This window comes from Oscarella lobularis, chromosome 15 (assembly GCF_947507565.1).
Source record: "Oscarella lobularis chromosome 15, ooOscLobu1.1, whole genome shotgun sequence".
Taxonomy (NCBI): Eukaryota; Metazoa; Porifera; class Homoscleromorpha; order Homosclerophorida; family Oscarellidae; genus Oscarella; species Oscarella lobularis.
The window spans coordinates 223973-242861 of record NC_089189.1 but is presented as its reverse complement, the minus strand read 5'-3'; the positions used below and the strand labels follow the sequence as shown (position 1 = coordinate 242861).

Here is an 18889-nt window from a genome sequence, read left to right as displayed (position 1 = left end):
TGATGGATTAAATACTGCGCAATGTGAGTTCGCACGTGGCATACGGGGTGTGATATCGAGGCAGATTTTTTTTTGTTGAGCTCCGAAATCCGTTCGAATCCGCGCGATCTCGCGTCGCTTTGCTTCTCCGCGTCTACCTATGGCATCGATTAAACGCCAGCGACCCGAAGAAGGCGAAGCGAGCGCGCCGGCGCCCGTTTTTCCGACGCCTCGCTTTCCCCAACCCCATCCGGCGATGGCAGGACGCTCGTTCGAGTCGCTTCCGAGCGAAGTCGGCATAGCGCAATACCAGGCGCCTCAAATCGGCTCGCAACCGTTCGCGTAAGCCTCAAGCGCTAGCGGGGACCCCTCGCGTTGCCTCGCAACGAAAATTTCTCTCAGCGTGTCGCAACCGAGTCTTCCGCACGCGCAATCGGCCGCCGCGCACCACCATCCGCACGCGCACGTAAGAAAAAACCGTCGTCAAGTAAATAAAAGCGAAAAATGTTCGTTCTTTCGTTTAGTTGCTATTGACGCCGTCGTTTCAGTCTGCGCAAGCGCAGGCGTCCACTCAGCCGGCTCCCCAGCAACAAGCGTCGCCCGCCCAGCAACAACAGCAACAGCAGCAGCAACAGCAGCAGCAACAATTTCAAAGACTCAAAGTCGAAGACGCTCTCTCCTATCTGGACCAAGTCAAACTCCAATTCGGCAATCAACCACAAGTCTACAACGATTTCTTAGACATCATGAAAGAATTCAAGTCGCAGAGGTATTTGTCAATGAAATGACGTCACCTAATTGAATTAATTGTATCAGTATTGATACTCCTGGTGTGATTGGTCGCGTGAGTAGTCTATTCAAAGGACACCCGGATCTAATAATGGGTTTCAATACATTTCTTCCTCCTGGCTATAAAATCGAAGTTATACCCAATGAGCCAATACAAGTAGTAATGAAAGAAAACATATTCGAAATCAATGCCTATCTTTATTTAATCTGATCAGGTGATCACTACGTCATCGGTTCTGTCTAAACAGCAACTACCATTGCAACAACAACAAACGTCATCGGCTCCAGCGTCTCAGCCAACGCAACCTGTTCAACAGGTTTCAGCTAGTGGGGGAACGGGTTCTGTGGGCGGGGCTACTGGAGGAGGCGTTTCCATGGCTCAAATGGGTTATAACGCACTTTCTGTGGCCGCGACGCAAGCCATTCTTCATCCTCAGCCCGCTCAGCAGCCAGTTGAATTCAATCACGCGATTAATTACGTCAATAAGATTAAGGTGGGTGGGCGTGGATGATTAGATTAAATCTTATTATTTATTTATTTAGAATCGTTTTCAAGCGAGACCTGAGACGTATAAGGCGTTCTTGGAGATTCTGCATACGTATCAAAAGGAGCAGAGAACGTGGAGAGACGTAATTAATAATATCAATAATTAAAATGAATCTTATTGATTTCATAAGGGAACCGGAAATCCAAAGTTGTCTGAAAGCGAAGTAGGAATCATATAGAATATTTTCATTTTTTAATTGTTTAATTTTAGGTGTATCATCAAGTAGCTAAATTGTTTCACAACGACGAGGATCTTCTTCAAGAATTTGGGCAATTTCTTCCGGAAGCGACTGCTCACATGACTGCGCAATTGCAACAGCAACAGCAACAACAATCCGCACCCGGAAGTGGTCCAAGCAAGCCAATGACGTCATCCGCGACGAATCTTGGATTACTCCTGGGTCAAGCTGCTACACAGCAGAGAGCAAAAACTGCAACAAGTGGGCGGGAAAAATCAATAAGGATTAAAATTATTAATTATTGATTTTTTATTAGTTTCTACTTCTAAGCCTAGAAGTGCGTTCAAGAGAGGAAGCAGTGGAAATGTAGCAGTTCCAATAACCAGCCAAAAAGTAATAAAATTAATTAAATAAAATAAATAATTACTATTATTATTTAATTAGAAACGAGTAAAGGCAAGTAGTGGGGGAAGAGAAGTCTCATTGGCTGAGGCGGGAAAACACGGAAGTTTCAATGAATATCAATTTTTTGATAAAGTAAATAAATTCATTCTATTTTTAATGAATTTTAGAGTTGTTTTTAGGTTCGGAAGGCGGTTCGAAATCAGGAATTATACGAAAATTTTTTGAGATGTTTGCTTCTTTTCAATCAAGAAATAATTGGGAGAACGGAACTGGTTCAACTTGTAACACCGTTTCTAGGGTAACCGAATAAAAAAAATCAATATCATATAAAATAAATAAGAAAATTAATAGGAAATTCCCTGATTTATTCAATTGGTTCAAAACGTTTTTGGGATACAAGGAGATGAGTCACTTGGATATTTCTCTTCCGACTGTGAAGGAGAGGGGATCCGAATTGGCCGCGGAAATTGACTTTCGTTCCTGTAAGAGATGTGGAGCCAGTTACAGGGCACTTCCGGTTACCTATCAGCAGCCAAAATGTTCCGGAAGAACGCCGGAAATGGACGGGGTAAGAGACGATTTATGATTTTTTTAATTTATTAATTTTTTGTGTGTGGAGGTTTTGAATGACACGTGGGTTTCTTTTCCCTCTTGGTCTGAAGATTCCACGTTTATTACGTCACGGAAAACCCAATATGAAGAATACATATACCGGTATTAATTAATAGAACAAAATAATTAAATAATTCTAATTATTAATTTTAGTTGTGAAGACGAGAGATTTGAATTGGACGTCGTCTTGGAAACGAATCGGACAACGATACGTTGCTTGGAAGGAGTAGCAAAACAATTATCAAAAATGTCTCCAGAAGAAGCTGTCAAATTTAAATTGGATAGCACGCTAGGCGGAAGTTCCGAAGTCATACAAAGAAAAGCCATACAGAGGTAAAATCAAAAATTAATAAATAATTTTTTAATTATTGATTTCTTTAGGATTTATGGTGATAAGGCTCCTGATATTATTGATGGTCTTAAGAAGACCCCGTCTGTTGCTGTGCCTATTGTTTTGAGACGGTGATTTGATTGGTTTATTTCTTGTGTTTTTTTTTATTTTTTGTTTTAGGTTGAAGGCTAAGGAGGAGGAGTGGAGGGACGCTCAGAAGCAGTTCAATAAAATTTGGAGGGAGCAATTAGAGAAATATTATTTGAAGGTGAGTCCTTGATAGATTGGGGCGCAGATTTAATTAATAATTTTTGATTTCTTAGTCACTTGATCATCAAGGGATCAATTTCAAAACGACAGATCACAAAGCCATGAGACAAAAGAGTCTCCTGAACGAAATCGAAACACTTTTCGATGACGTAAGCTTCAAATTAATCCTAATATTTATTGATTCAATACTTGTTTAGCGGCAAGAACAAATGGCCGACGGTGGCGGAGACTTATCCGGGCCTCACATGACGCTAGCATACCCCGTATGATTAATAAATCAATAAATAACGATTTAGAACGTTTTTTCGAAGGAGAAAATGATTCTCGATGACGCTGCCGGTCTGATTGTTCATCACTTGAAAAGACAGACTGGTATCCATAGCGACGACAAGCGGAAAATCAAAGAATTCATGTATCACTTCATTCCGGATCTTTTTGCTGCTCAACGGTAACCATGCCAACGCATTCTTTATATCAATTCAATTTTTTTTGAATTTTAGAGGAGATTTGAGTGACGATGAAGATGCGGATGACGATGCCATGGAAACGGAAACCAGGCAACAGCAATTCGAACCTGGTCCGGGAACGTACTCATTGATATTCGGGAATAATACATTCTACGTTTTCCTGAGACTTCATCAGGTAAAGAAATCAATAATTAATCAACGAATTGATATTTATTAATTTTTTAGATGCTCTGTGATCGTCTTTTTCGAATCTATCGTCAAGCTGTGACCGTCGCCGAGACCGAGGCTCCCTATAGGCTAGCTGAGAAGGAGTCTACAGCTGTAGCACTTCGACTCAGAGCACTCAGTAAGTATTAGATATATAATTATTTCAGTCCACGTGCTCACGCACGTGTTCTCGCTTTTTCAGCTGAAATTGACGTAGAGGAATATTACCCCGCGTTCTTGGACATGGTTAAGAATCTTCTTGACGGTAAGATGGGAAGATAGAAGGCCGTTTTTTAGTATTGCATTTATTTATTTGATCACGTGATCACCGGTGCAGCTCACCAGTTCCAAGCCTTTGATTTTTAATTGTTCGAGCGCTTGACGTTCTTGCTGCACATAGAAAAGTCGTTTTCCTAGTCACGTGGACCCTTTTTTATTCCCTATAAAAGACACACACACTGGGAAAGTATATATTATTTATTCATTTTAATTATTAGGGAATATGGACCCCGCTCTGTTTGAGGACACGTGTCGCGAAATGTTTGGCGTTCACGCCTACATTACGTTTACAATGGATAAACTCATACCGAATCTTGTCAGACAGGTTTGAGTTAGAAATATTTCACTTTCATCTCTCCCTTAGTCTCTCCCCTTATACATGTAGCTACATACTTTGGTTACAGATGACGTCTGTACCAAAGTCTACGACGTTCTGGTAGAGGAGTCCGTTGCCATGGCTGCATCCGGGAACCTCCCCGCGGCGGAGGCGACGTATCAGCGAAGAGCCGAGCAGCTATTGGCTGAAGAGAATTGCTTCAAGATGATCATTGTAGGAAGGAGAATAAGTTGGGGTCCCGGATGTAAAATGAAGGGTCTTTTTATAGCACAAACGTAACGGAAAATTGGAAATTGAATTAATTGAGGGCTTGGATGACGATAGAGCGTCGGCAAATTCCGCTGAAATAGAGGTTAAAATAATTAATCAATATTAAAAAATTATTTATTGGGTTTATGAAGAGGTGGGCTAATTACGTCGAAAAATATTTTGCCGCGAATCAAGTGGAGCTGTCCGAACAGGCCAAAAGAGAAATGCAACGAAGACCCATTGTTCTATTGAGGTAATAATACAAATAAATAAAAATATCCGATTTTATTTTTCGCTTGAAGAAATATCCGATCGAGTGAAATTCGATGGATTCGACCCCGGAAGTCGGAAGAGGAGGACGAAGACATGACACCGGAAGTGACGTCGATTATGGACGGTGTCATCGTCCTTGGCAACGTCGAAGCCAAAGTGGATCCGGTCTCCTACAAATTGAAATTCGTCTCCGGAACAAGTTCGACGCTTCTACGCCCCGAAGGAAGAAAATCATCCAAACAAGTGAGTTATTTATGTATTTATTTATAGAGGGGCCCCCTTTGTAGTAGCAGCTTCAGTTTCAAGGCAAATCCCCACGTTTTGCCTTGACGTTCCAGCTGCTTAGAGTCAGAGTAGATTTTTGCTATCCTTATACGTTTTATTTATGGCTGTATAAGGACGCTGTCTACGTATATTTTTACTTAGAATTGGAGGTGTACTAAGCAGCGAAAATGGGAGCGTTTTGAGGCGTGGTACGATCAGTGGCTAGAGGAGAACGTTAGCGAGGATCGACAGAGGGAGTGTTTTGATTGGTTGAGCGGTGGAAAAGGGGGCGGGGGAGGGAATTACGTCACGCGTTGTCGAATGGACGGGGATAAGACTCGTTACGTCACGACGTGGAGAAAGGAGGAGAAAAATAATGAAGAGAATGAATCTTGAACATATCTATACAGTTAGTCGTTTAGTTTTGTGTTTATTATCCATGCTTCGCTCTTTTTAGTATTGCGTGTACGGGGTATATGATAATTCAATGACGTCACTTAGCGCGCTACTTGAACGCACGTGGTCCCAGGAAAACGGCTCGAAAATGGCGAAAAAACGGCTCAATTGTGAACGAAACAGCTCAGGTAAGACACTGTTTTTATTTTAAATGCATCGACGACCGTTTCCCGTCGTTTCGATGTCCAGAAAACGGAAATGTTCGCGCAATCCTTCGAAACGTCGTTGTTAGACATTCGAAAGCACGTTTAGAAGCATTTTATAGCCTTATAGATAGCTCTCGTGCGAATTTCATGGCCGAAAAGGAGTCGAACGGCTCCTCATTCCCCTCCCGAATTTCGATCGCTGTTTTCGCCTTAGATTTGTTAGGTAGGGTAGGTCAGCCGATACCGAGCGTCTAAACGAATGCCGATTTCTTGTTTGAGACGGTCAGATAGGAGATTTGCGTTAGTGCCGTTTTTCAAAAACCGTGAACTATAGTCCATGGTTTTAGTCAAGAATCTCATCTCTTACCACTCCAAATTTTCTACGTCAAACGATAGGACTTTAGTACCTAGTTAATTCCACTATTCTAAAAATTTTCTATGGTACCAATTTTAATTAAGCCTTTTTTGGGAGGTGTGGATTCGTACCGGAAATTGGTAATTTTAGTGTGAAATTTCACCCGTACAAACTGTCTAACCTCGTAGGGTTGTTCTACTAGTAAAGTAGACTAGATCTAGCGCGTTTAGTTGGAAATCCGTGAGTTGAGATTTTTAGAGAACCGTGAGCTATAGTCCATGGTTTTTGGTCAAAAACCGCATCTCCCAGAACGCCACGATTTCTACGTGAAACGATAGAGCTTTAGTACCTAGTTAACTCCACGGTCTCAAAATTGTCGAGCGCCAATTTTTTGTCATTTTTGAAGGGTGTGGCTAATATTAATACGTACCGGAAGTGGTCCTTTTTCGTGTGAAATTTGACCCGTACGAACTGTTTGACCTCGTAGGGTTGTTCTACTCATAAAATAGAGTAGATCTAGCGCGTTTATGTGGAAATCCGTGAGTTGAGATTTTTATGGAACCGTGAGCTATAGTCCATGGTTTTTGCTCATTTTGGTGACCTCTCCGATTCCTAAGATTTCTTCACCAAACAATGGGGATGGGTTGCCTGTTTGAACTCGCGATACCAATAGGACCTCACACCTCAAATTTTGGCTGAAATTGGAATTTTTTGTAGATACCTATATGAAGACATGGATCAATTCCCTCCTCCTCCACGGCGTTTTATCAGCTAAATCAAGGTAAATAGGACAATAGATTTGAGTGGACTGGTTTGTAATTTTATTTTAGTTGTCTCTCCTCTCCCCAACGGATCAATCCGACGATGTTTGGATGCAGAAAGAAGACGAAGTAGACGAAGCCATCACCCTAGGGACTTGGGTCAAAGTCTCCCTCCTTGTGGGCTGGAGGTTAATCAGCTTCTCCCCTGGTGACTTGGGTTAAAGTCTCCCTCCTTGTGGGCTGGAGGCTAATGTGCTCTCCCCTGGGGACTTGGGTCAAAGTCTCGCTCCTTGGAGGCTGGAGGATAATGTGCCTACCCCCTGTGGACTTGGGTTAAAGTTCACTGTGGGGACTGCAGTCTCAGTCTCACCGCTTGGCCAGGAGGTCAAGCGGCAGCGCAGGATCAACCAATCAACGAGGACCAAGGAGGAGGAGGAAGGGGAGACGACAGAGAACTTTTTAATTTTTTTATTTATTTACATCCGGGATATTTCAATAAAAATTTTGACCGTAGTTTTCCCTACTTTTACGACCGGAAGCACACGCGACGCAAAAATGACGCACACCATACATAGTGTACGCCATTTCACGTCGCGCGCGCATGTCCCTAAGCTACGTACGCGCTCTTGTCTCCATACCCTGGAGATCAAGAGCGAAAAATCATGCAAACTACTGTACGCATGCAATACAACGTGCAAACAAAAAGTTTCTTCGTTCGATGAGCTGCTTTCTTTGGCCACGCGACAAAGATATCGCTATTAGAAAAGGGAGGGGCCTTCAGCGTAAGTACTGAGAGCTCTCCGTGCAGTGCGATCGCGCTAAAGGAACACGTCTATTTATTAAGGAACAGAGGACTTACGTGCTGGGAAATGAAGCAATGAAGAACGACGAACGCTGGATGGATTGTTGAAAGGACGCAAAAGAAACCGTAGAGCTTAAAAAATAATGAAGAAATCGCGTCAAGTTTGAGCTACGTACTACGTATCCCCCTCCCCAAAGCCTTATATATTATTTCAGGGGATCCCCAAACTTGGCTCGCAAATTTTCCAAAGGGCACGATCTAAAACTTACTTCTTCATCAAACGGCGCTTTGGATATGGCGTTCGAGTGTGTAGACTGCCCCGTATGCTTCCACTGTTTTCCTTTGTGCTGTTTTCTTATCGTCGACGGACAATGTCGAGGCCTTGGACCTACGTGACGCAACGAGAGGCTCAGAAAATCGACGAGGAGCTCTTTAGCGATTACCAATATAGCGTCGATCAACTGATGGAGCTCGCGGGGCTCGGCGTCGCTTCGGCCGTCCTCAAATGCTATCCGCGAGATGATCTACCTTCGCGTAACGTTCTCGTGTGCTGCGGGCCTGGAAATAACGGCGGAGACGGCCTCGTTGCAGCGCGACATTTGAAGCTTTTCGTAAGTGTCTCATACGCATGCGCGTTGATCACGTGGCTCGTTGCAGGGCTATAATTCGTCCGTTTACTATCCGAAGCGTTCCGAAAAGCAGCTATTCAAAAATCTCGTTGTACAGTGCGAGAATTTTCGCATTGATTTTGTAAACGATTTACCTGAAAACCCGGATGAGATTAATAGAAATTTTGATCTCGTTATTGACTCCCTTTTTGGATTTGGTTTCAAGGGAGACGCACGTCCACCCTTCAGCGCAGCACTAGATACTCTCAAAAGAGTAAAAATCCCAATATGTTCGGTAGACGTTCCCTCAGGTATGATATAAATTAAATAATATTTTTTATTAATTTTTCTTATAGGTTGGGATATTGAGGCTGGAGATGAAGAGGGATTGAAGCCGGATAGCCTCGTTTCCATAGCGTCTCCCAAACTATGCGCAAGATCTTTTCGAGGTCGCTATCACTATCTCGCAGCCAGAAGCATTCCACCCGAAATCAAATCGAAATACGGTCTAAATTTGCCACAATATCCCGGCTCGGAACAATGCGTCAAATTAGAGTAAAACACGGAGAAATAAACACGGGACTACATACATGAAAAAACGCAACGCAAAACATCAATAGTTAATCATATGTCACTTAGAGGCAAACTTCCTCTTTTGCCAGTTGAACGGCCAGCGTTTTTATCTCAGTAAACTTTCTATAATCACGTTCTCCTTTATCGGGCCTATGCCTATGGTTCTCGTCTGTCGCGAGGCGCTCAAAATAGTCCAATTTGCAACTTCTTCCCACCGACACAACGTGCACAGTGGCCCAAGTCTTCAACTCAGTCGTTTTCTTTGTATACAACTTATTATAATAGCTGTCGTAATATTGCGCACGATAGGACGAATAGGAACCGTAGGCCCGATACGTATTTATATAATTATGATTTCCCGTCGTCATGAAGATGACCACGTTATCGGCCGACTCTCGTTCGCCATAGAGACCGTCCGTAAACGTATTCAACGCCGTAAAAACGGCGTAATAGAGATTCGAATACGATCTCGTTTGAAGTTTCGGCGCGTAAACGCACTTTTTAAATATGTCACGTGATTTGGATTTGGTGAACGAGCAATAGAGGCACGTGTGTTTGAAAAATATCGCCAAGGCAACGAGACCGGCGTCATCTCCGACGTCGATTTCTTCGTAGAAATCGACGACGAATTTTTTATATATATCGAGATAGTTGTTCGATTCCGTCGCGTCGATTAGAAAGAAAACGTCGCGCTTGCGCGACTTGCAACCGACTGTGGGACACGCGACGCCCGTATGACACGTTCTTACCCTAGAAACGTCGTGGAGACCCCCGGATTCGCCGTCGCAGCAGAGACGCTTCGACGTTTGCCAGCCACTTCCGCACGTGACGTTGCACCGATCGTAGGCGCTCCACGGCGTGCATTGAGCGGGGCAACGGGGACCGTAACAGAGGGCGCGGTCTGTGCGAGTTTTTGGGGTCCCGGATGCGGGGTCTGTGCCAAAGGGGAGATAGGACATGAGGCGTGATACGAGACGCGATAGGCTTGGGGAGGCGGAGGGTAGGGGATAGTCGGACGGGCACGTTTGCGTGCGCGTTTTAAGCCCTCTGCCGCACGTCACGCTGCACCGAGACCAAGACGACCACGTGCACTCTAAATAATTAAATTAAATTATTTTATTTATTGGGGGTGTGTGTACCTGGTATTGCTATGGTTGGACATTCGCCTTGGTCACGCCTATCGTAGATTGAATAGATAGTCGCTTCTTGTCCCGTTGTCTTGCAGATGACTTGACGGGATCTTTTCCCCAAGCCGCACGTCACACTCCACGCCGACCAATCAGTGCGATGACAAACTAAAAATAAATCAATAAATACATAACCCTATATATTAATTTTTTTCTTTCTTACATGTTTCACAGCGTTTTCCTTGGTGTCCCGGTTTACACGTGCAATTGAATCCGTTCACGCGATCCACGCACGTGCCGTCGTTTTCGCACGGCGACGACTTGCACTCGTCGATATTCGTCTCGCATTGTTTTCCCGTATATCCGGGCGCGCACTCGCAACGAAAATCGCCGGATCCGTCGTAACATTTCCCGCGATTTCGACAGGGATGACTATCGCATTCATTGATATCAGTCTCGCATCGTTCCCCCGTGTATCCGGGCGCGCAAACGCACGAAAATCCCGTCACTTCGTCAACGCATTTCCCTCCATTATAACAGGAATCTTTATCGCAGTCATTGATATTCGTCTCGCAGTTAACTCCCGTGAAACCGACGTCACACTCGCACTTGTACCCGTTTTCCTTATCAATGCATTTCCCGCCATTGTGACACGGTTTATATTGACAATCGTCCATATCCGTTTCGCACAGAGTTCCCGTAAATCCGGCTCTACATTGACACTTAAATCCATTGGGATGATCTTGACACAAACCTCCGTTTACGCAGGGATCTGATTCGCAATCGTTAACGTCCGTTTCGCACGTCTTTCCCGTATATCCTGGTAGACAGTCGCATAAGAAGAAGCCAAGTTTGTCGAGACAACGTCCACGTTCTTTGCACGGATTCGAATCGCATTCGTTGATTTCGCTCTCGCACAGTCGCCCATAGAAACCATCCGGGCACTTGCAATAAAAAGTATCGACGTCATCGACGCACGTCCCCCCATTTAGACATTGATTCGGATCGCAATTATTGATGTCCGTTTCGCATTGAAATCCCGTAAATCCGGGAGCGCAAACACACGCAAAAGCGTCAATTTCATCCACGCACGTGGCTCCATTCAAACACGCATTTTCATCGTCGCAGTCATTGATATTCGTCTCGCATCGAAGTCCCGTATAACCACGTGGACATTCGCAGTAAAAATCGTCGACGCGATCGAAGCAACGGCCTCCGTTTAGACACGTTCCAAATGCGCAGTCGTCGATGTTGGTTTCGCATCGAGGTCCCGTATATCCGGGTTGGCATTCGCACGCGAAATCGTCGACTCCGTCGTCGCAACGACCGCCGTTTAGACACGGATTCGTCGGCTCGCATTCGTTGATATTCGTCTCGCATAGCAACCCAGTGAAACCGGCGAGACAATCGCACTCAAATCCGTTGACGTCATCGACGCAATTCCCGCCGTTTTGACAGGGATAAGACTCGCATTCATCGATATCAATATCGCAGTTTTTTCCCGTATATCCGGGAGCGCAAATGCAAGCAAAAGCGCCAATTAGATCCTCGCACGTGCCGCCGTTCCCACACGGATTAATATGACACTCGTTGATGTCTGTTTCGCAGAGAGGTCCCGTATATCCGCGTGGGCATTGACAGACAAAGGCGTCGATGGCGTCGCGACATTCGCCGCCGTTTTGACACGGGTTGTCGGGGAGACACTCGTTGATATTCGTCTCGCATTGGAGTCCGGTGAAACCGGCGTTGCATTCGCAGGAGAAATCGCCACGACGATCGATGCACGTGCCGCCGTTTTTGCACGACATATCGTTACAGTCATTCACATCTAAGAAGAAAATAATTAATAATTTAAATTATATACATATTGATTTTTTACCTGTTTCGCAATTTATTCCTATGACTCCCTTCGGACACTCGCATTCGTATCTTCCTATGAGATCTTTACATTGGCCTCCGTTTCGGCAAGGATTTGAATCGCATTCATTGATATCTAAGTAAAAATCAATAATTCAATAATTCAAAAATTATGATGTAGTGTACCTGTTTGGCAAAATTTTCCCGTGTACCCCGGACGACACGTGCACGTAAACCCGTTTGGAAGATCGTTACACGTCGCACCATTCGAACAAGGATTCGAATCACACTCATTAATAACTATAGAATCAATAAAATTAATCGAACGCGTTATTCTCTCGCGTACACTACCTGTTTCGCAATTTGCTCCCGTTACGCCGATCGGACACGTGCACATGAAGCCGCCGAAAAAGTCGTGACATTGGCCGCCATTTTGACACGGCTTCGACGCGCATTCGTCGACTTCTGTGTCGCATAGAAGGCCCGTCGTGCCGCTCAGACACTCGCACGTGAACCCGTTGACGCGATCCGTGCATTTGCCGCCGTTCTGGCACGGATACGACGCGCATTCGTCGATATCTTCGTCGCAGAGTCTTCCAGTGTATCCGGGAAGGCACTGACACGTGAACGCGCCCACGCCATCGACGCACGTGGCCCCGTTAGCGCACGGATTCGACTCGCATTCGTTAATGTCTAGAGTCGAATTTAATATTTAGAGACTAGTTTGGTAGTAAGCGTACTCGTTTCGCAAAATTTTCCCATGAATCCGAAGATGCATTCGCAGACAAACGCTTCGCTGTTGCTACGTTGATTGCACGTGCCTCCGTTTTCGCACGGGTTCGAATCGCAGGCTAAAATTAGAAACGATGCATTCCGCGACTTCGAGACGGTATCTCCTATCTCCCGCGAGGTTCCATTAAATTTAGACGCGGATATAGGCGGGGCGAAAGAGAACGGAACACAGCAACGCTTGCAACCGGACGTCACATTATAGGAAATTAGGAAAAGCGCCTCGACACCAAATGATGTCATGTACCATGCAAGGGTTCCTTGTGCGAAGGAGGCAAACAAAAAGAAAGGCCTTAGCTACGCAGAAAAGGGATCGCGAGGCAGGTAACTATTTCTCCTAAGGAAACTCTATAGGGAAGATATGAGACTTTGTATACTTGCAGCCTCTGAAGTCTTCAGTTCAAGGGTGAGGAATAATAGCGAAATGAATAAACCGGAGACCGGCGGCGGCATCTTCGCGTTCGGGAAAGTGTAGCAGCTGAGGGATGACTGAACTGTTTGCTACTTGTTCGATGCTTATACGGTAATGCGAGGGTTTCAGCATGCGGGGATTTCGCGCGCCGGCCAATCAGGGTAAAGTGGGTGGAGTGAGACTTACTGCATGGGTACATCTGGCATTGTCGTGATTCCTCGAGATCGGGACAGGCGGCGCCGCCGAAATCCGGCTCAATGTCGATTGTACGGGTTCTCTTCTGAGTTCCCGGGCCGCACGAGGTGGAGCACTTGTCAAAAGGAGACCAGTTGCTCACAGCACAGTCCACTTAAATTAAAAAATCAATAAAATTCAATGGAGGTGGTTTTCTTTTACCTGGGCATCGTGCGCAACATTCTTCGTCGATTTTGACGAAATTGTTGCAATCTAGCTTTGGGCAAACGGCGTCGACGCACGTTAAATTACCGCCAAAGTCGCACGTGCAATTTTGGCATTGAGGAGTCACAAAGAAGTCTCCGTACGAAAGTACGCTAACAGGAGAATCAGGACTAACACATTCTAAAGAGAAAACAATGCAGGGGACCCTTGTTTTTTCTTGGAAAATCCTCTTACCGCATATTTCATCAACGCCGTCACTACAATCATTATTCCCATTGCAGACTTGCTCTATTGGGATACAATCGCCCGAAAAGCATTGCCGGAAGTTGGCCGGGCACGTGCCGTCAGGCGGACACTCGTGCTCGTTACACGGAAGCTGCGCGGATAGCGGAGGACAGGGACGTCCGCCGTTACTAGCCTTATTCAAAATCGATCGTCCGACGGAGATGACGCCGCCACCGCACGTGACCGAGCACGTGGCGCCGGGAAGCGGAACGAATTCGGAGACGGAACAATCAATAGGACAAGGGCCCTCACTAAGAGAAGAAACCACTAGATGCGCTGTGTAGCGGCGGGAAAGGGTCCCGTACGTACTTGCAGTCTTGATAGAGAATGAGTGAGCCGCACGGTGTTCCACCGTGCTGCGCTTTCTCGAGAATCGTTCGCTCGTAACGTTGAGTCCCGTTGCCGCACGTGGTCGAGCACGCGCCCGCGGGCGCAGGATCGGAAAGCCGGCAATTGATTGGACACGGATGATCGTTGCACGACGCTTCGATAACAAGCGGCGGACACGGCGCTCCGCCGCCGCTCGGCTTCCGATCGATTCTCCCAATCAAGCGAACGACTCCGCCCCCGCACGGCTGACTGCATCCGGGCGCTTGTTCCTCGTAGGTTACGCTGCAGTTGACGGGGCATGGGGATAAGGTGCATTCTTCGTAAGTCGTACGATCGGCGAGATCGGGGCACGGTTCGCCGTTATTCGCCGATTTAACGAGAATGGCTTGTACGTATTGTTGGACTCCCGTGGCGCACGTGACGCTGCACGCGCCGACGGGAAGAGGATCGCTCAGTTCGCAATCAATGTCGATTGCTAAGAGATCGGACTCAAGAAAACGGACTCGCAATGGAAAGGAAGCGGACTGCACCTTGGCGTTTGAAACGAGACGATTGAACGGACGCGGTTAGTAGAAAAAGAAGAGGAAGAAAAATAGACATCTTGTGTAATAAATTTCTTGGAACTAGATGGCGCTTTTCGCCGCTTCCCTTTATATTGGGGGGTCCCGTGGGTAGGCGGGGTCGCCCACGCGCGCACGAAGCCGGATCCTGTCGGGGTTTCGTTGTCGTGGAGATCAAGGCGGCGCGAAACGGGGCGACGATCTCACGACGACGGAATTGCGTAGGAAAGCGCGCGAAAACAAACGGGGGCTCTAATTGGATTAGGGATTTCATTGATTCGGCCCACAGACGGGAGCGTACGCGGCGACGGACGCGACGATGTGGAACGCGTCAATCGGGCCGCGTGTCGACGGGCGAACAATGAGGGCTTTCTTTCTAGCGTGACGTCAAATGAATGGCGCGAGCATTTTTTAGCGGGGTAACGCGCGCCGTGAACTTTGCTTCGAATAAATATTATACGATCGTCGCTCTCTAATTCGGCGGTGTAAATAAACGTAAACGTGCTCTAAGGATAAAAGATTGCTGTTCTATGACTGATTTAGGCATTGCGTGGTGACGTGGTTTAGCATTCCGCCTTTTTTGTAGTACTCCATTTCGATTGGGGAGGCGATTAGGGACTTTGCGCGGAAAGAACGGCCGTTGTCGAGCTGCGCAAGCGCAGTGGGGTAAAACGGAGAACGTGTGCTTCTACGAAACCCTGGCTCACCTTGATTGTGACGATCTCATTGGGACGCGTTGGGGAGTCGATTTCGAAGGCTTCGAAGCCGCTGAGACGCAGCGCGGAGGCGTTTTCACCTGGGAGATATTCGAGGGGGAGGATTCCCATGGCGATAACGCATGCGCGATATCCCGAATCGAAGCTTTCCGCAAGAATGACTCTCACACCCTGAAAAGCACCATAGAGAAAATTCTCTATTATATTTTATGCACTTACAAGAGCGTAGGGTCCTTTAGCTGCCCAATCTCTCGCAGAACCGCCTCCAAAATCTTTTCCCGCCAATATCATGAGTGGGCGTGACTCGCATTGATACTTCACAGCTGCATCGTGAATGCTCATCTAAAAAGCCTATAAAATACAGTAGTTTTATAAGAATTTTCTTACCGTATCTCCTGTTGGGACGTAGAGCGTTTTGGAGGCTAGTGTCCCAGTCAATTTATTGACCAATTTTGGATGAGAGAATGTCCCTCTCACCATGACGTCACAGTGTCCACGACGAGCGCCGTAAGAATTAAACTCACGAGGAGACAACCTAATAAAGAAATGTATGAATACCACATCTACTTATATAGGACCTACCCTCGAGATTTGAGATAATTTCCAGCTGGGCTCTGACGTGGAATACTTCCGGCTGGACTGATGTGGTCTGACGTCACTGAGTCACCCAACCAGAGAAGCACAAAGACTCCCTTCAATACGTCACATGGCTAAAAGCATCAGATCAATAATCATATGTATTGATTTCTCTTAGGTCTTGCCTCTTTGGCTTCAAAAAACGGCGACTTCTTCAAGAAAAGAGACCTCTGTTCCCATGGATATAGCACCTCTTGGTGAGAAGGCAGAGAATTCCACATGGGATTCCCTTCCTAATTAAAATACATGCATATATTCACGACTTTCTAATAGAACTCACGCGTATTCTCGCTTTGACTTCCGCATACAAAGCCGGAACAACAGTCTCCCTCTCCACATCCTGAATATCCTTTCGACTGGGCCAAATATCTTTGAGATAGACAGCGTCGCCATGGCAATTCTTCCCCAGAGGCTCATCCTTGAAATCGATGAGCACAGTCCCAGCCAAAGCGTAGGCAATGACGAGGAGAGGAGACGCGAGGTAGTTAGCGCGAGTTAGAGGATTCACGCGCTCTTCGAAATTCCGGTTTCCGGAGAGGACACCCACAGCAACAATGTCTCCCTAGAAAAACCATTAAATTATATGTAAAATTAATGAATTGATACCTTTTCTATGGACTCTGTTATTGGAAGAGGAAGACGTGAGTTTTTCTCCGTAGAGAGATTGAATCTTGAATAATATAAAAAATTAATAATCTTGTATATGAAATTTATCTTTTTCTTTACCCCAGTTGGCTTAAAAAGGGAATGACTCCACTTTTATCCAGATAATGGTTTGTGAGAGATGAAGACCCGGGGGATAGACTTGTCTGTATGTAGACGGGAACAGAGAGTCCACACTCAATAGCTCTCTTAGCCAGAAGACCTGAAAGGGAGCCAATCACAAAGATAATCTCAAATAACTAGGAAACTATGACCTGCTCCAAGCATAACTGAAGGATTACTGGCATTGGTGCAACTGGACATAGCAGCCACAACAACAGATCCTAAAGAAATATAATTTATTTATTTATTTAATTAATTAATGGGGTCTACTGTACCATGTTGTAATGCAAAGTCTTTCTTATCTAAAGCAAATGAAATTGATTTGGGAATGTCTTGGGGAAGAACTCCAAATCCATTCAGTTCCTTCTATAGAGACACCATCATATTCATTATCATCAAATTATGAGATTTACATACATTTTTGATGAGACATGCTGACAGTTCTGCTTTGAGTTTTTCCACTGAGACTCTATCCTTTGCTTTCCTTGGGCCAGACACAGTGGCCACAACTGTACCCAAATCAAACTCAACAACCTAAAGAAAAAAATACATAATCTTGATTCTCACTCTTATTATTGTATCATACCTTAGAATAGACGGGATCTTGACTCTCTTCATCACCATATTCCTTCCACAAATGAGTCTCACGTAGATAGGCTTCCATCCATACAAAATCCCCCAAAGAAAAATGACCTAGGGGAGGGAGAAGAATCCGTTTCATCCATTGACGTCACAAATTCATAGCCATACCAGTGTTTTTAAAATAATCCATTGTCATTCTATCCATGGGAAAGTAGGCAAGCAAAGCTCCATATTCCGGTGACATGTTACTAATTGTTGTCCGATCCCCCACAGATAATTGAGGAATACCGTCGCCAAAAAATTCAACCAAACAACCACTCACACCCGCTCCACAAAGATGCTGGGAAAAATGCATAGGATTAATTATTTTGTCGATTTTTATTTAATTAACCTTTGTTATTGCTAAGACTATGTCTGTAGATGTGACAAGATCTCCAATTTTTCCGTAGATTTTATATCCAATTACGTCTGGCATTGGCATGGCAACAGAACGTCCCATTAGAATGCTTTCAATTTCAATTCCACGTAAACCTAGACAGAAAAATTTGATTAGAATGAATTATTTATATTAGTCTTTTTACCCCATGCAAGTATTCCCATTCCATTCATCATGGAAATGTGAGGATCTGTGCCTAAAACACTATCTGGATAAATCAATCCGTCTTCGTTGATAACAATCCGATTCAAATATTCAAAATGAATCTAAAAGAAATATTAAATTCAGAAAATACAATATTCCTATTGATTTTACCGCTGGAGGTACTCCCAATCCGGGAGGTATTGCCATGGTAACATTTTTGAAAGCAAGTCCAGCCCACTTCAAAAATTGAAATAATTCTTTATTTCGTAAGAATTCGATTTTTTCGTTTCTCTTTGCCACGGCTTCGGATCTGAAGCGACGATACGCGTAAGAGAACCATGGTAACAGTAACGCGCTTTACCTTCCCGAATCCAAACGCTGCGAATAGTCGAGAACGAGATCTGCGGGGCATAGAGGCTCGAAGAGAGTGGGATCGCCTCCGCGAGATTCGATTGTATCCCGTGCGCTCGCGAAATCGACGAGCGAAGGGATCGCTCTGTGAAAGAAATGGGGTCGCGATCACGCGACTGACGTAAGATGGACTCACGTGAGGTCTCGAAATAGCGTTCGCGCTGGCTTGAAGCGGATTTCGGCTTTCTTGCTCGAATCGAGAAGCGCTTCGACGTGTTCGCATCCGATTTCGACGTCGTCGCAGTTGCGCATGCACGATTCGAGGAAGATTCGGAGACAAAAGGGAAGACGATCTAAAGAAAAGACGGACGAAATGGTTTCTAGGTTAATATAGACGCTTTCGATTTACCGAGACGATCGCCTGCGAGCGCTAATAGATCGTAATAGCGAAGTTCCGCTTTATCGCTGCCTTCCAAGCGTTTGATGTACTTCGAGAACGACTTTTCTGCCATTTTCGATGTCGTTCAAATCGACGGAGACAGCGTACGACTAGAAATGAGGCGAGAAATCGTACGCCGTCGTAATCACCTACGTCACAGTCACGTGATAAT

The 18889-nt window shown here is 45.3% G+C and overlaps 5 protein-coding genes and 1 long non-coding RNA gene across 8 annotated transcripts; 2 read left to right on the top strand and 4 right to left on the bottom strand.

Annotated features, from left to right (window-relative positions):
* The first annotated feature begins 29 nt into the window (after positions 1–29).
* On the top strand, positions 30–5689 carry LOC136196098 (paired amphipathic helix protein Sin3a-like). Its single transcript, XM_065985608.1, is given in 27 exon segments — positions 30–321; positions 382–445; positions 504–748; positions 796–928; positions 984–1262; positions 1312–1479; positions 1527–1755; positions 1811–1887; positions 1939–2031; positions 2079–2197; positions 2251–2467; positions 2519–2613; positions 2665–2844; positions 2893–2973; positions 3023–3110; positions 3166–3261; positions 3310–3375; positions 3424–3560; positions 3613–3754; positions 3805–3925; positions 3989–4051; positions 4284–4390; positions 4451–4615; positions 4671–4754; positions 4804–4904; positions 4954–5167; positions 5351–5689. Coding segments are annotated over 27 exon segments (3780 nt in total). The 5' UTR covers positions 30–139; the 3' UTR covers positions 5585–5689.
* Positions 5690–7369: 1680 nt separating this feature from the next.
* LOC136196112 (uncharacterized) lies at positions 7370–8374 on the bottom strand. The gene is made up of 3 exons (XR_010672086.1): positions 8152–8374; positions 7978–8096; positions 7370–7840 (listed from the first exon to the last, which is right to left on the bottom strand). It is a non-coding gene; the product is annotated as an uncharacterized lncRNA (long non-coding RNA).
* On the top strand, positions 8032–9245 carry LOC136196108 (NAD(P)H-hydrate epimerase-like). The gene is made up of 3 exons (XM_065985618.1): positions 8032–8319; positions 8366–8627; positions 8673–9245. Exons 1-3 carry the CDS (start codon positions 8032–8034, stop codon positions 8873–8875), a joined length of 753 nt encoding a protein of 250 aa, XP_065841690.1. The 3' UTR covers positions 8876–9245.
* Positions 8848–17878, bottom strand: LOC136196096 (neurogenic locus notch homolog protein 1-like). 3 transcript variants are annotated; one of them, XM_065985607.1, is made up of 26 exons: positions 17739–17878; positions 17516–17687; positions 17352–17458; positions 17183–17299; positions 17041–17131; positions 16912–16986; positions 16727–16865; positions 16607–16670; positions 16281–16562; positions 16126–16233; positions 15947–16074; positions 15752–15899; positions 15584–15706; positions 15356–15535; positions 14619–15296; positions 14068–14563; positions 13708–14009; positions 13471–13653; positions 13261–13422; positions 12614–12724; positions 12225–12566; positions 12060–12173; positions 11896–12009; positions 10240–11844; positions 10029–10184; positions 8848–9982 (listed from the first exon to the last, which is right to left on the bottom strand). In XM_065985607.1, exons 15-26 carry the CDS (start codon positions 14920–14922, stop codon positions 8952–8954), a joined length of 4920 nt encoding a protein of 1639 aa, XP_065841679.1. In that variant the 5' UTR covers positions 14923–15296; positions 15356–15535; positions 15584–15706; positions 15752–15899; positions 15947–16074; positions 16126–16233; positions 16281–16562; positions 16607–16670; positions 16727–16865; positions 16912–16986; positions 17041–17131; positions 17183–17299; positions 17352–17458; positions 17516–17687; positions 17739–17878; the 3' UTR covers positions 8848–8951. The 3 variants fall into 3 exon arrangements, with proteins under 3 accessions (XP_065841679.1, XP_065841677.1, XP_065841678.1); XM_065985605.1 differs by having other exon boundaries at positions 16918–16986; XM_065985606.1 differs by having other exon boundaries at positions 16918–16986; positions 17041–17128.
* On the bottom strand, positions 15260–17591 carry LOC136196231 (cytoplasmic aconitate hydratase-like). The gene is made up of 13 exons (XM_065985757.1): positions 17516–17591; positions 17352–17458; positions 17183–17299; positions 17041–17131; positions 16918–16986; positions 16727–16865; positions 16607–16670; positions 16281–16562; positions 16126–16233; positions 15947–16074; positions 15752–15899; positions 15584–15706; positions 15260–15535 (listed from the first exon to the last, which is right to left on the bottom strand). Exons 1-13 carry the CDS (start codon positions 17589–17591, stop codon positions 15260–15262), a joined length of 1728 nt encoding a protein of 575 aa, XP_065841829.1.
* Positions 17730–18870, bottom strand: LOC136196107 (uncharacterized). The gene is made up of 6 exons (XM_065985617.1): positions 18688–18870; positions 18475–18631; positions 18289–18423; positions 18099–18237; positions 17929–18049; positions 17730–17878 (listed from the first exon to the last, which is right to left on the bottom strand). Exons 1-6 carry the CDS (start codon positions 18788–18790, stop codon positions 17730–17732), a joined length of 804 nt encoding a protein of 267 aa, XP_065841689.1. The 5' UTR covers positions 18791–18870.
* Between the last annotated feature and the right edge of the window lie 19 nt (positions 18871–18889).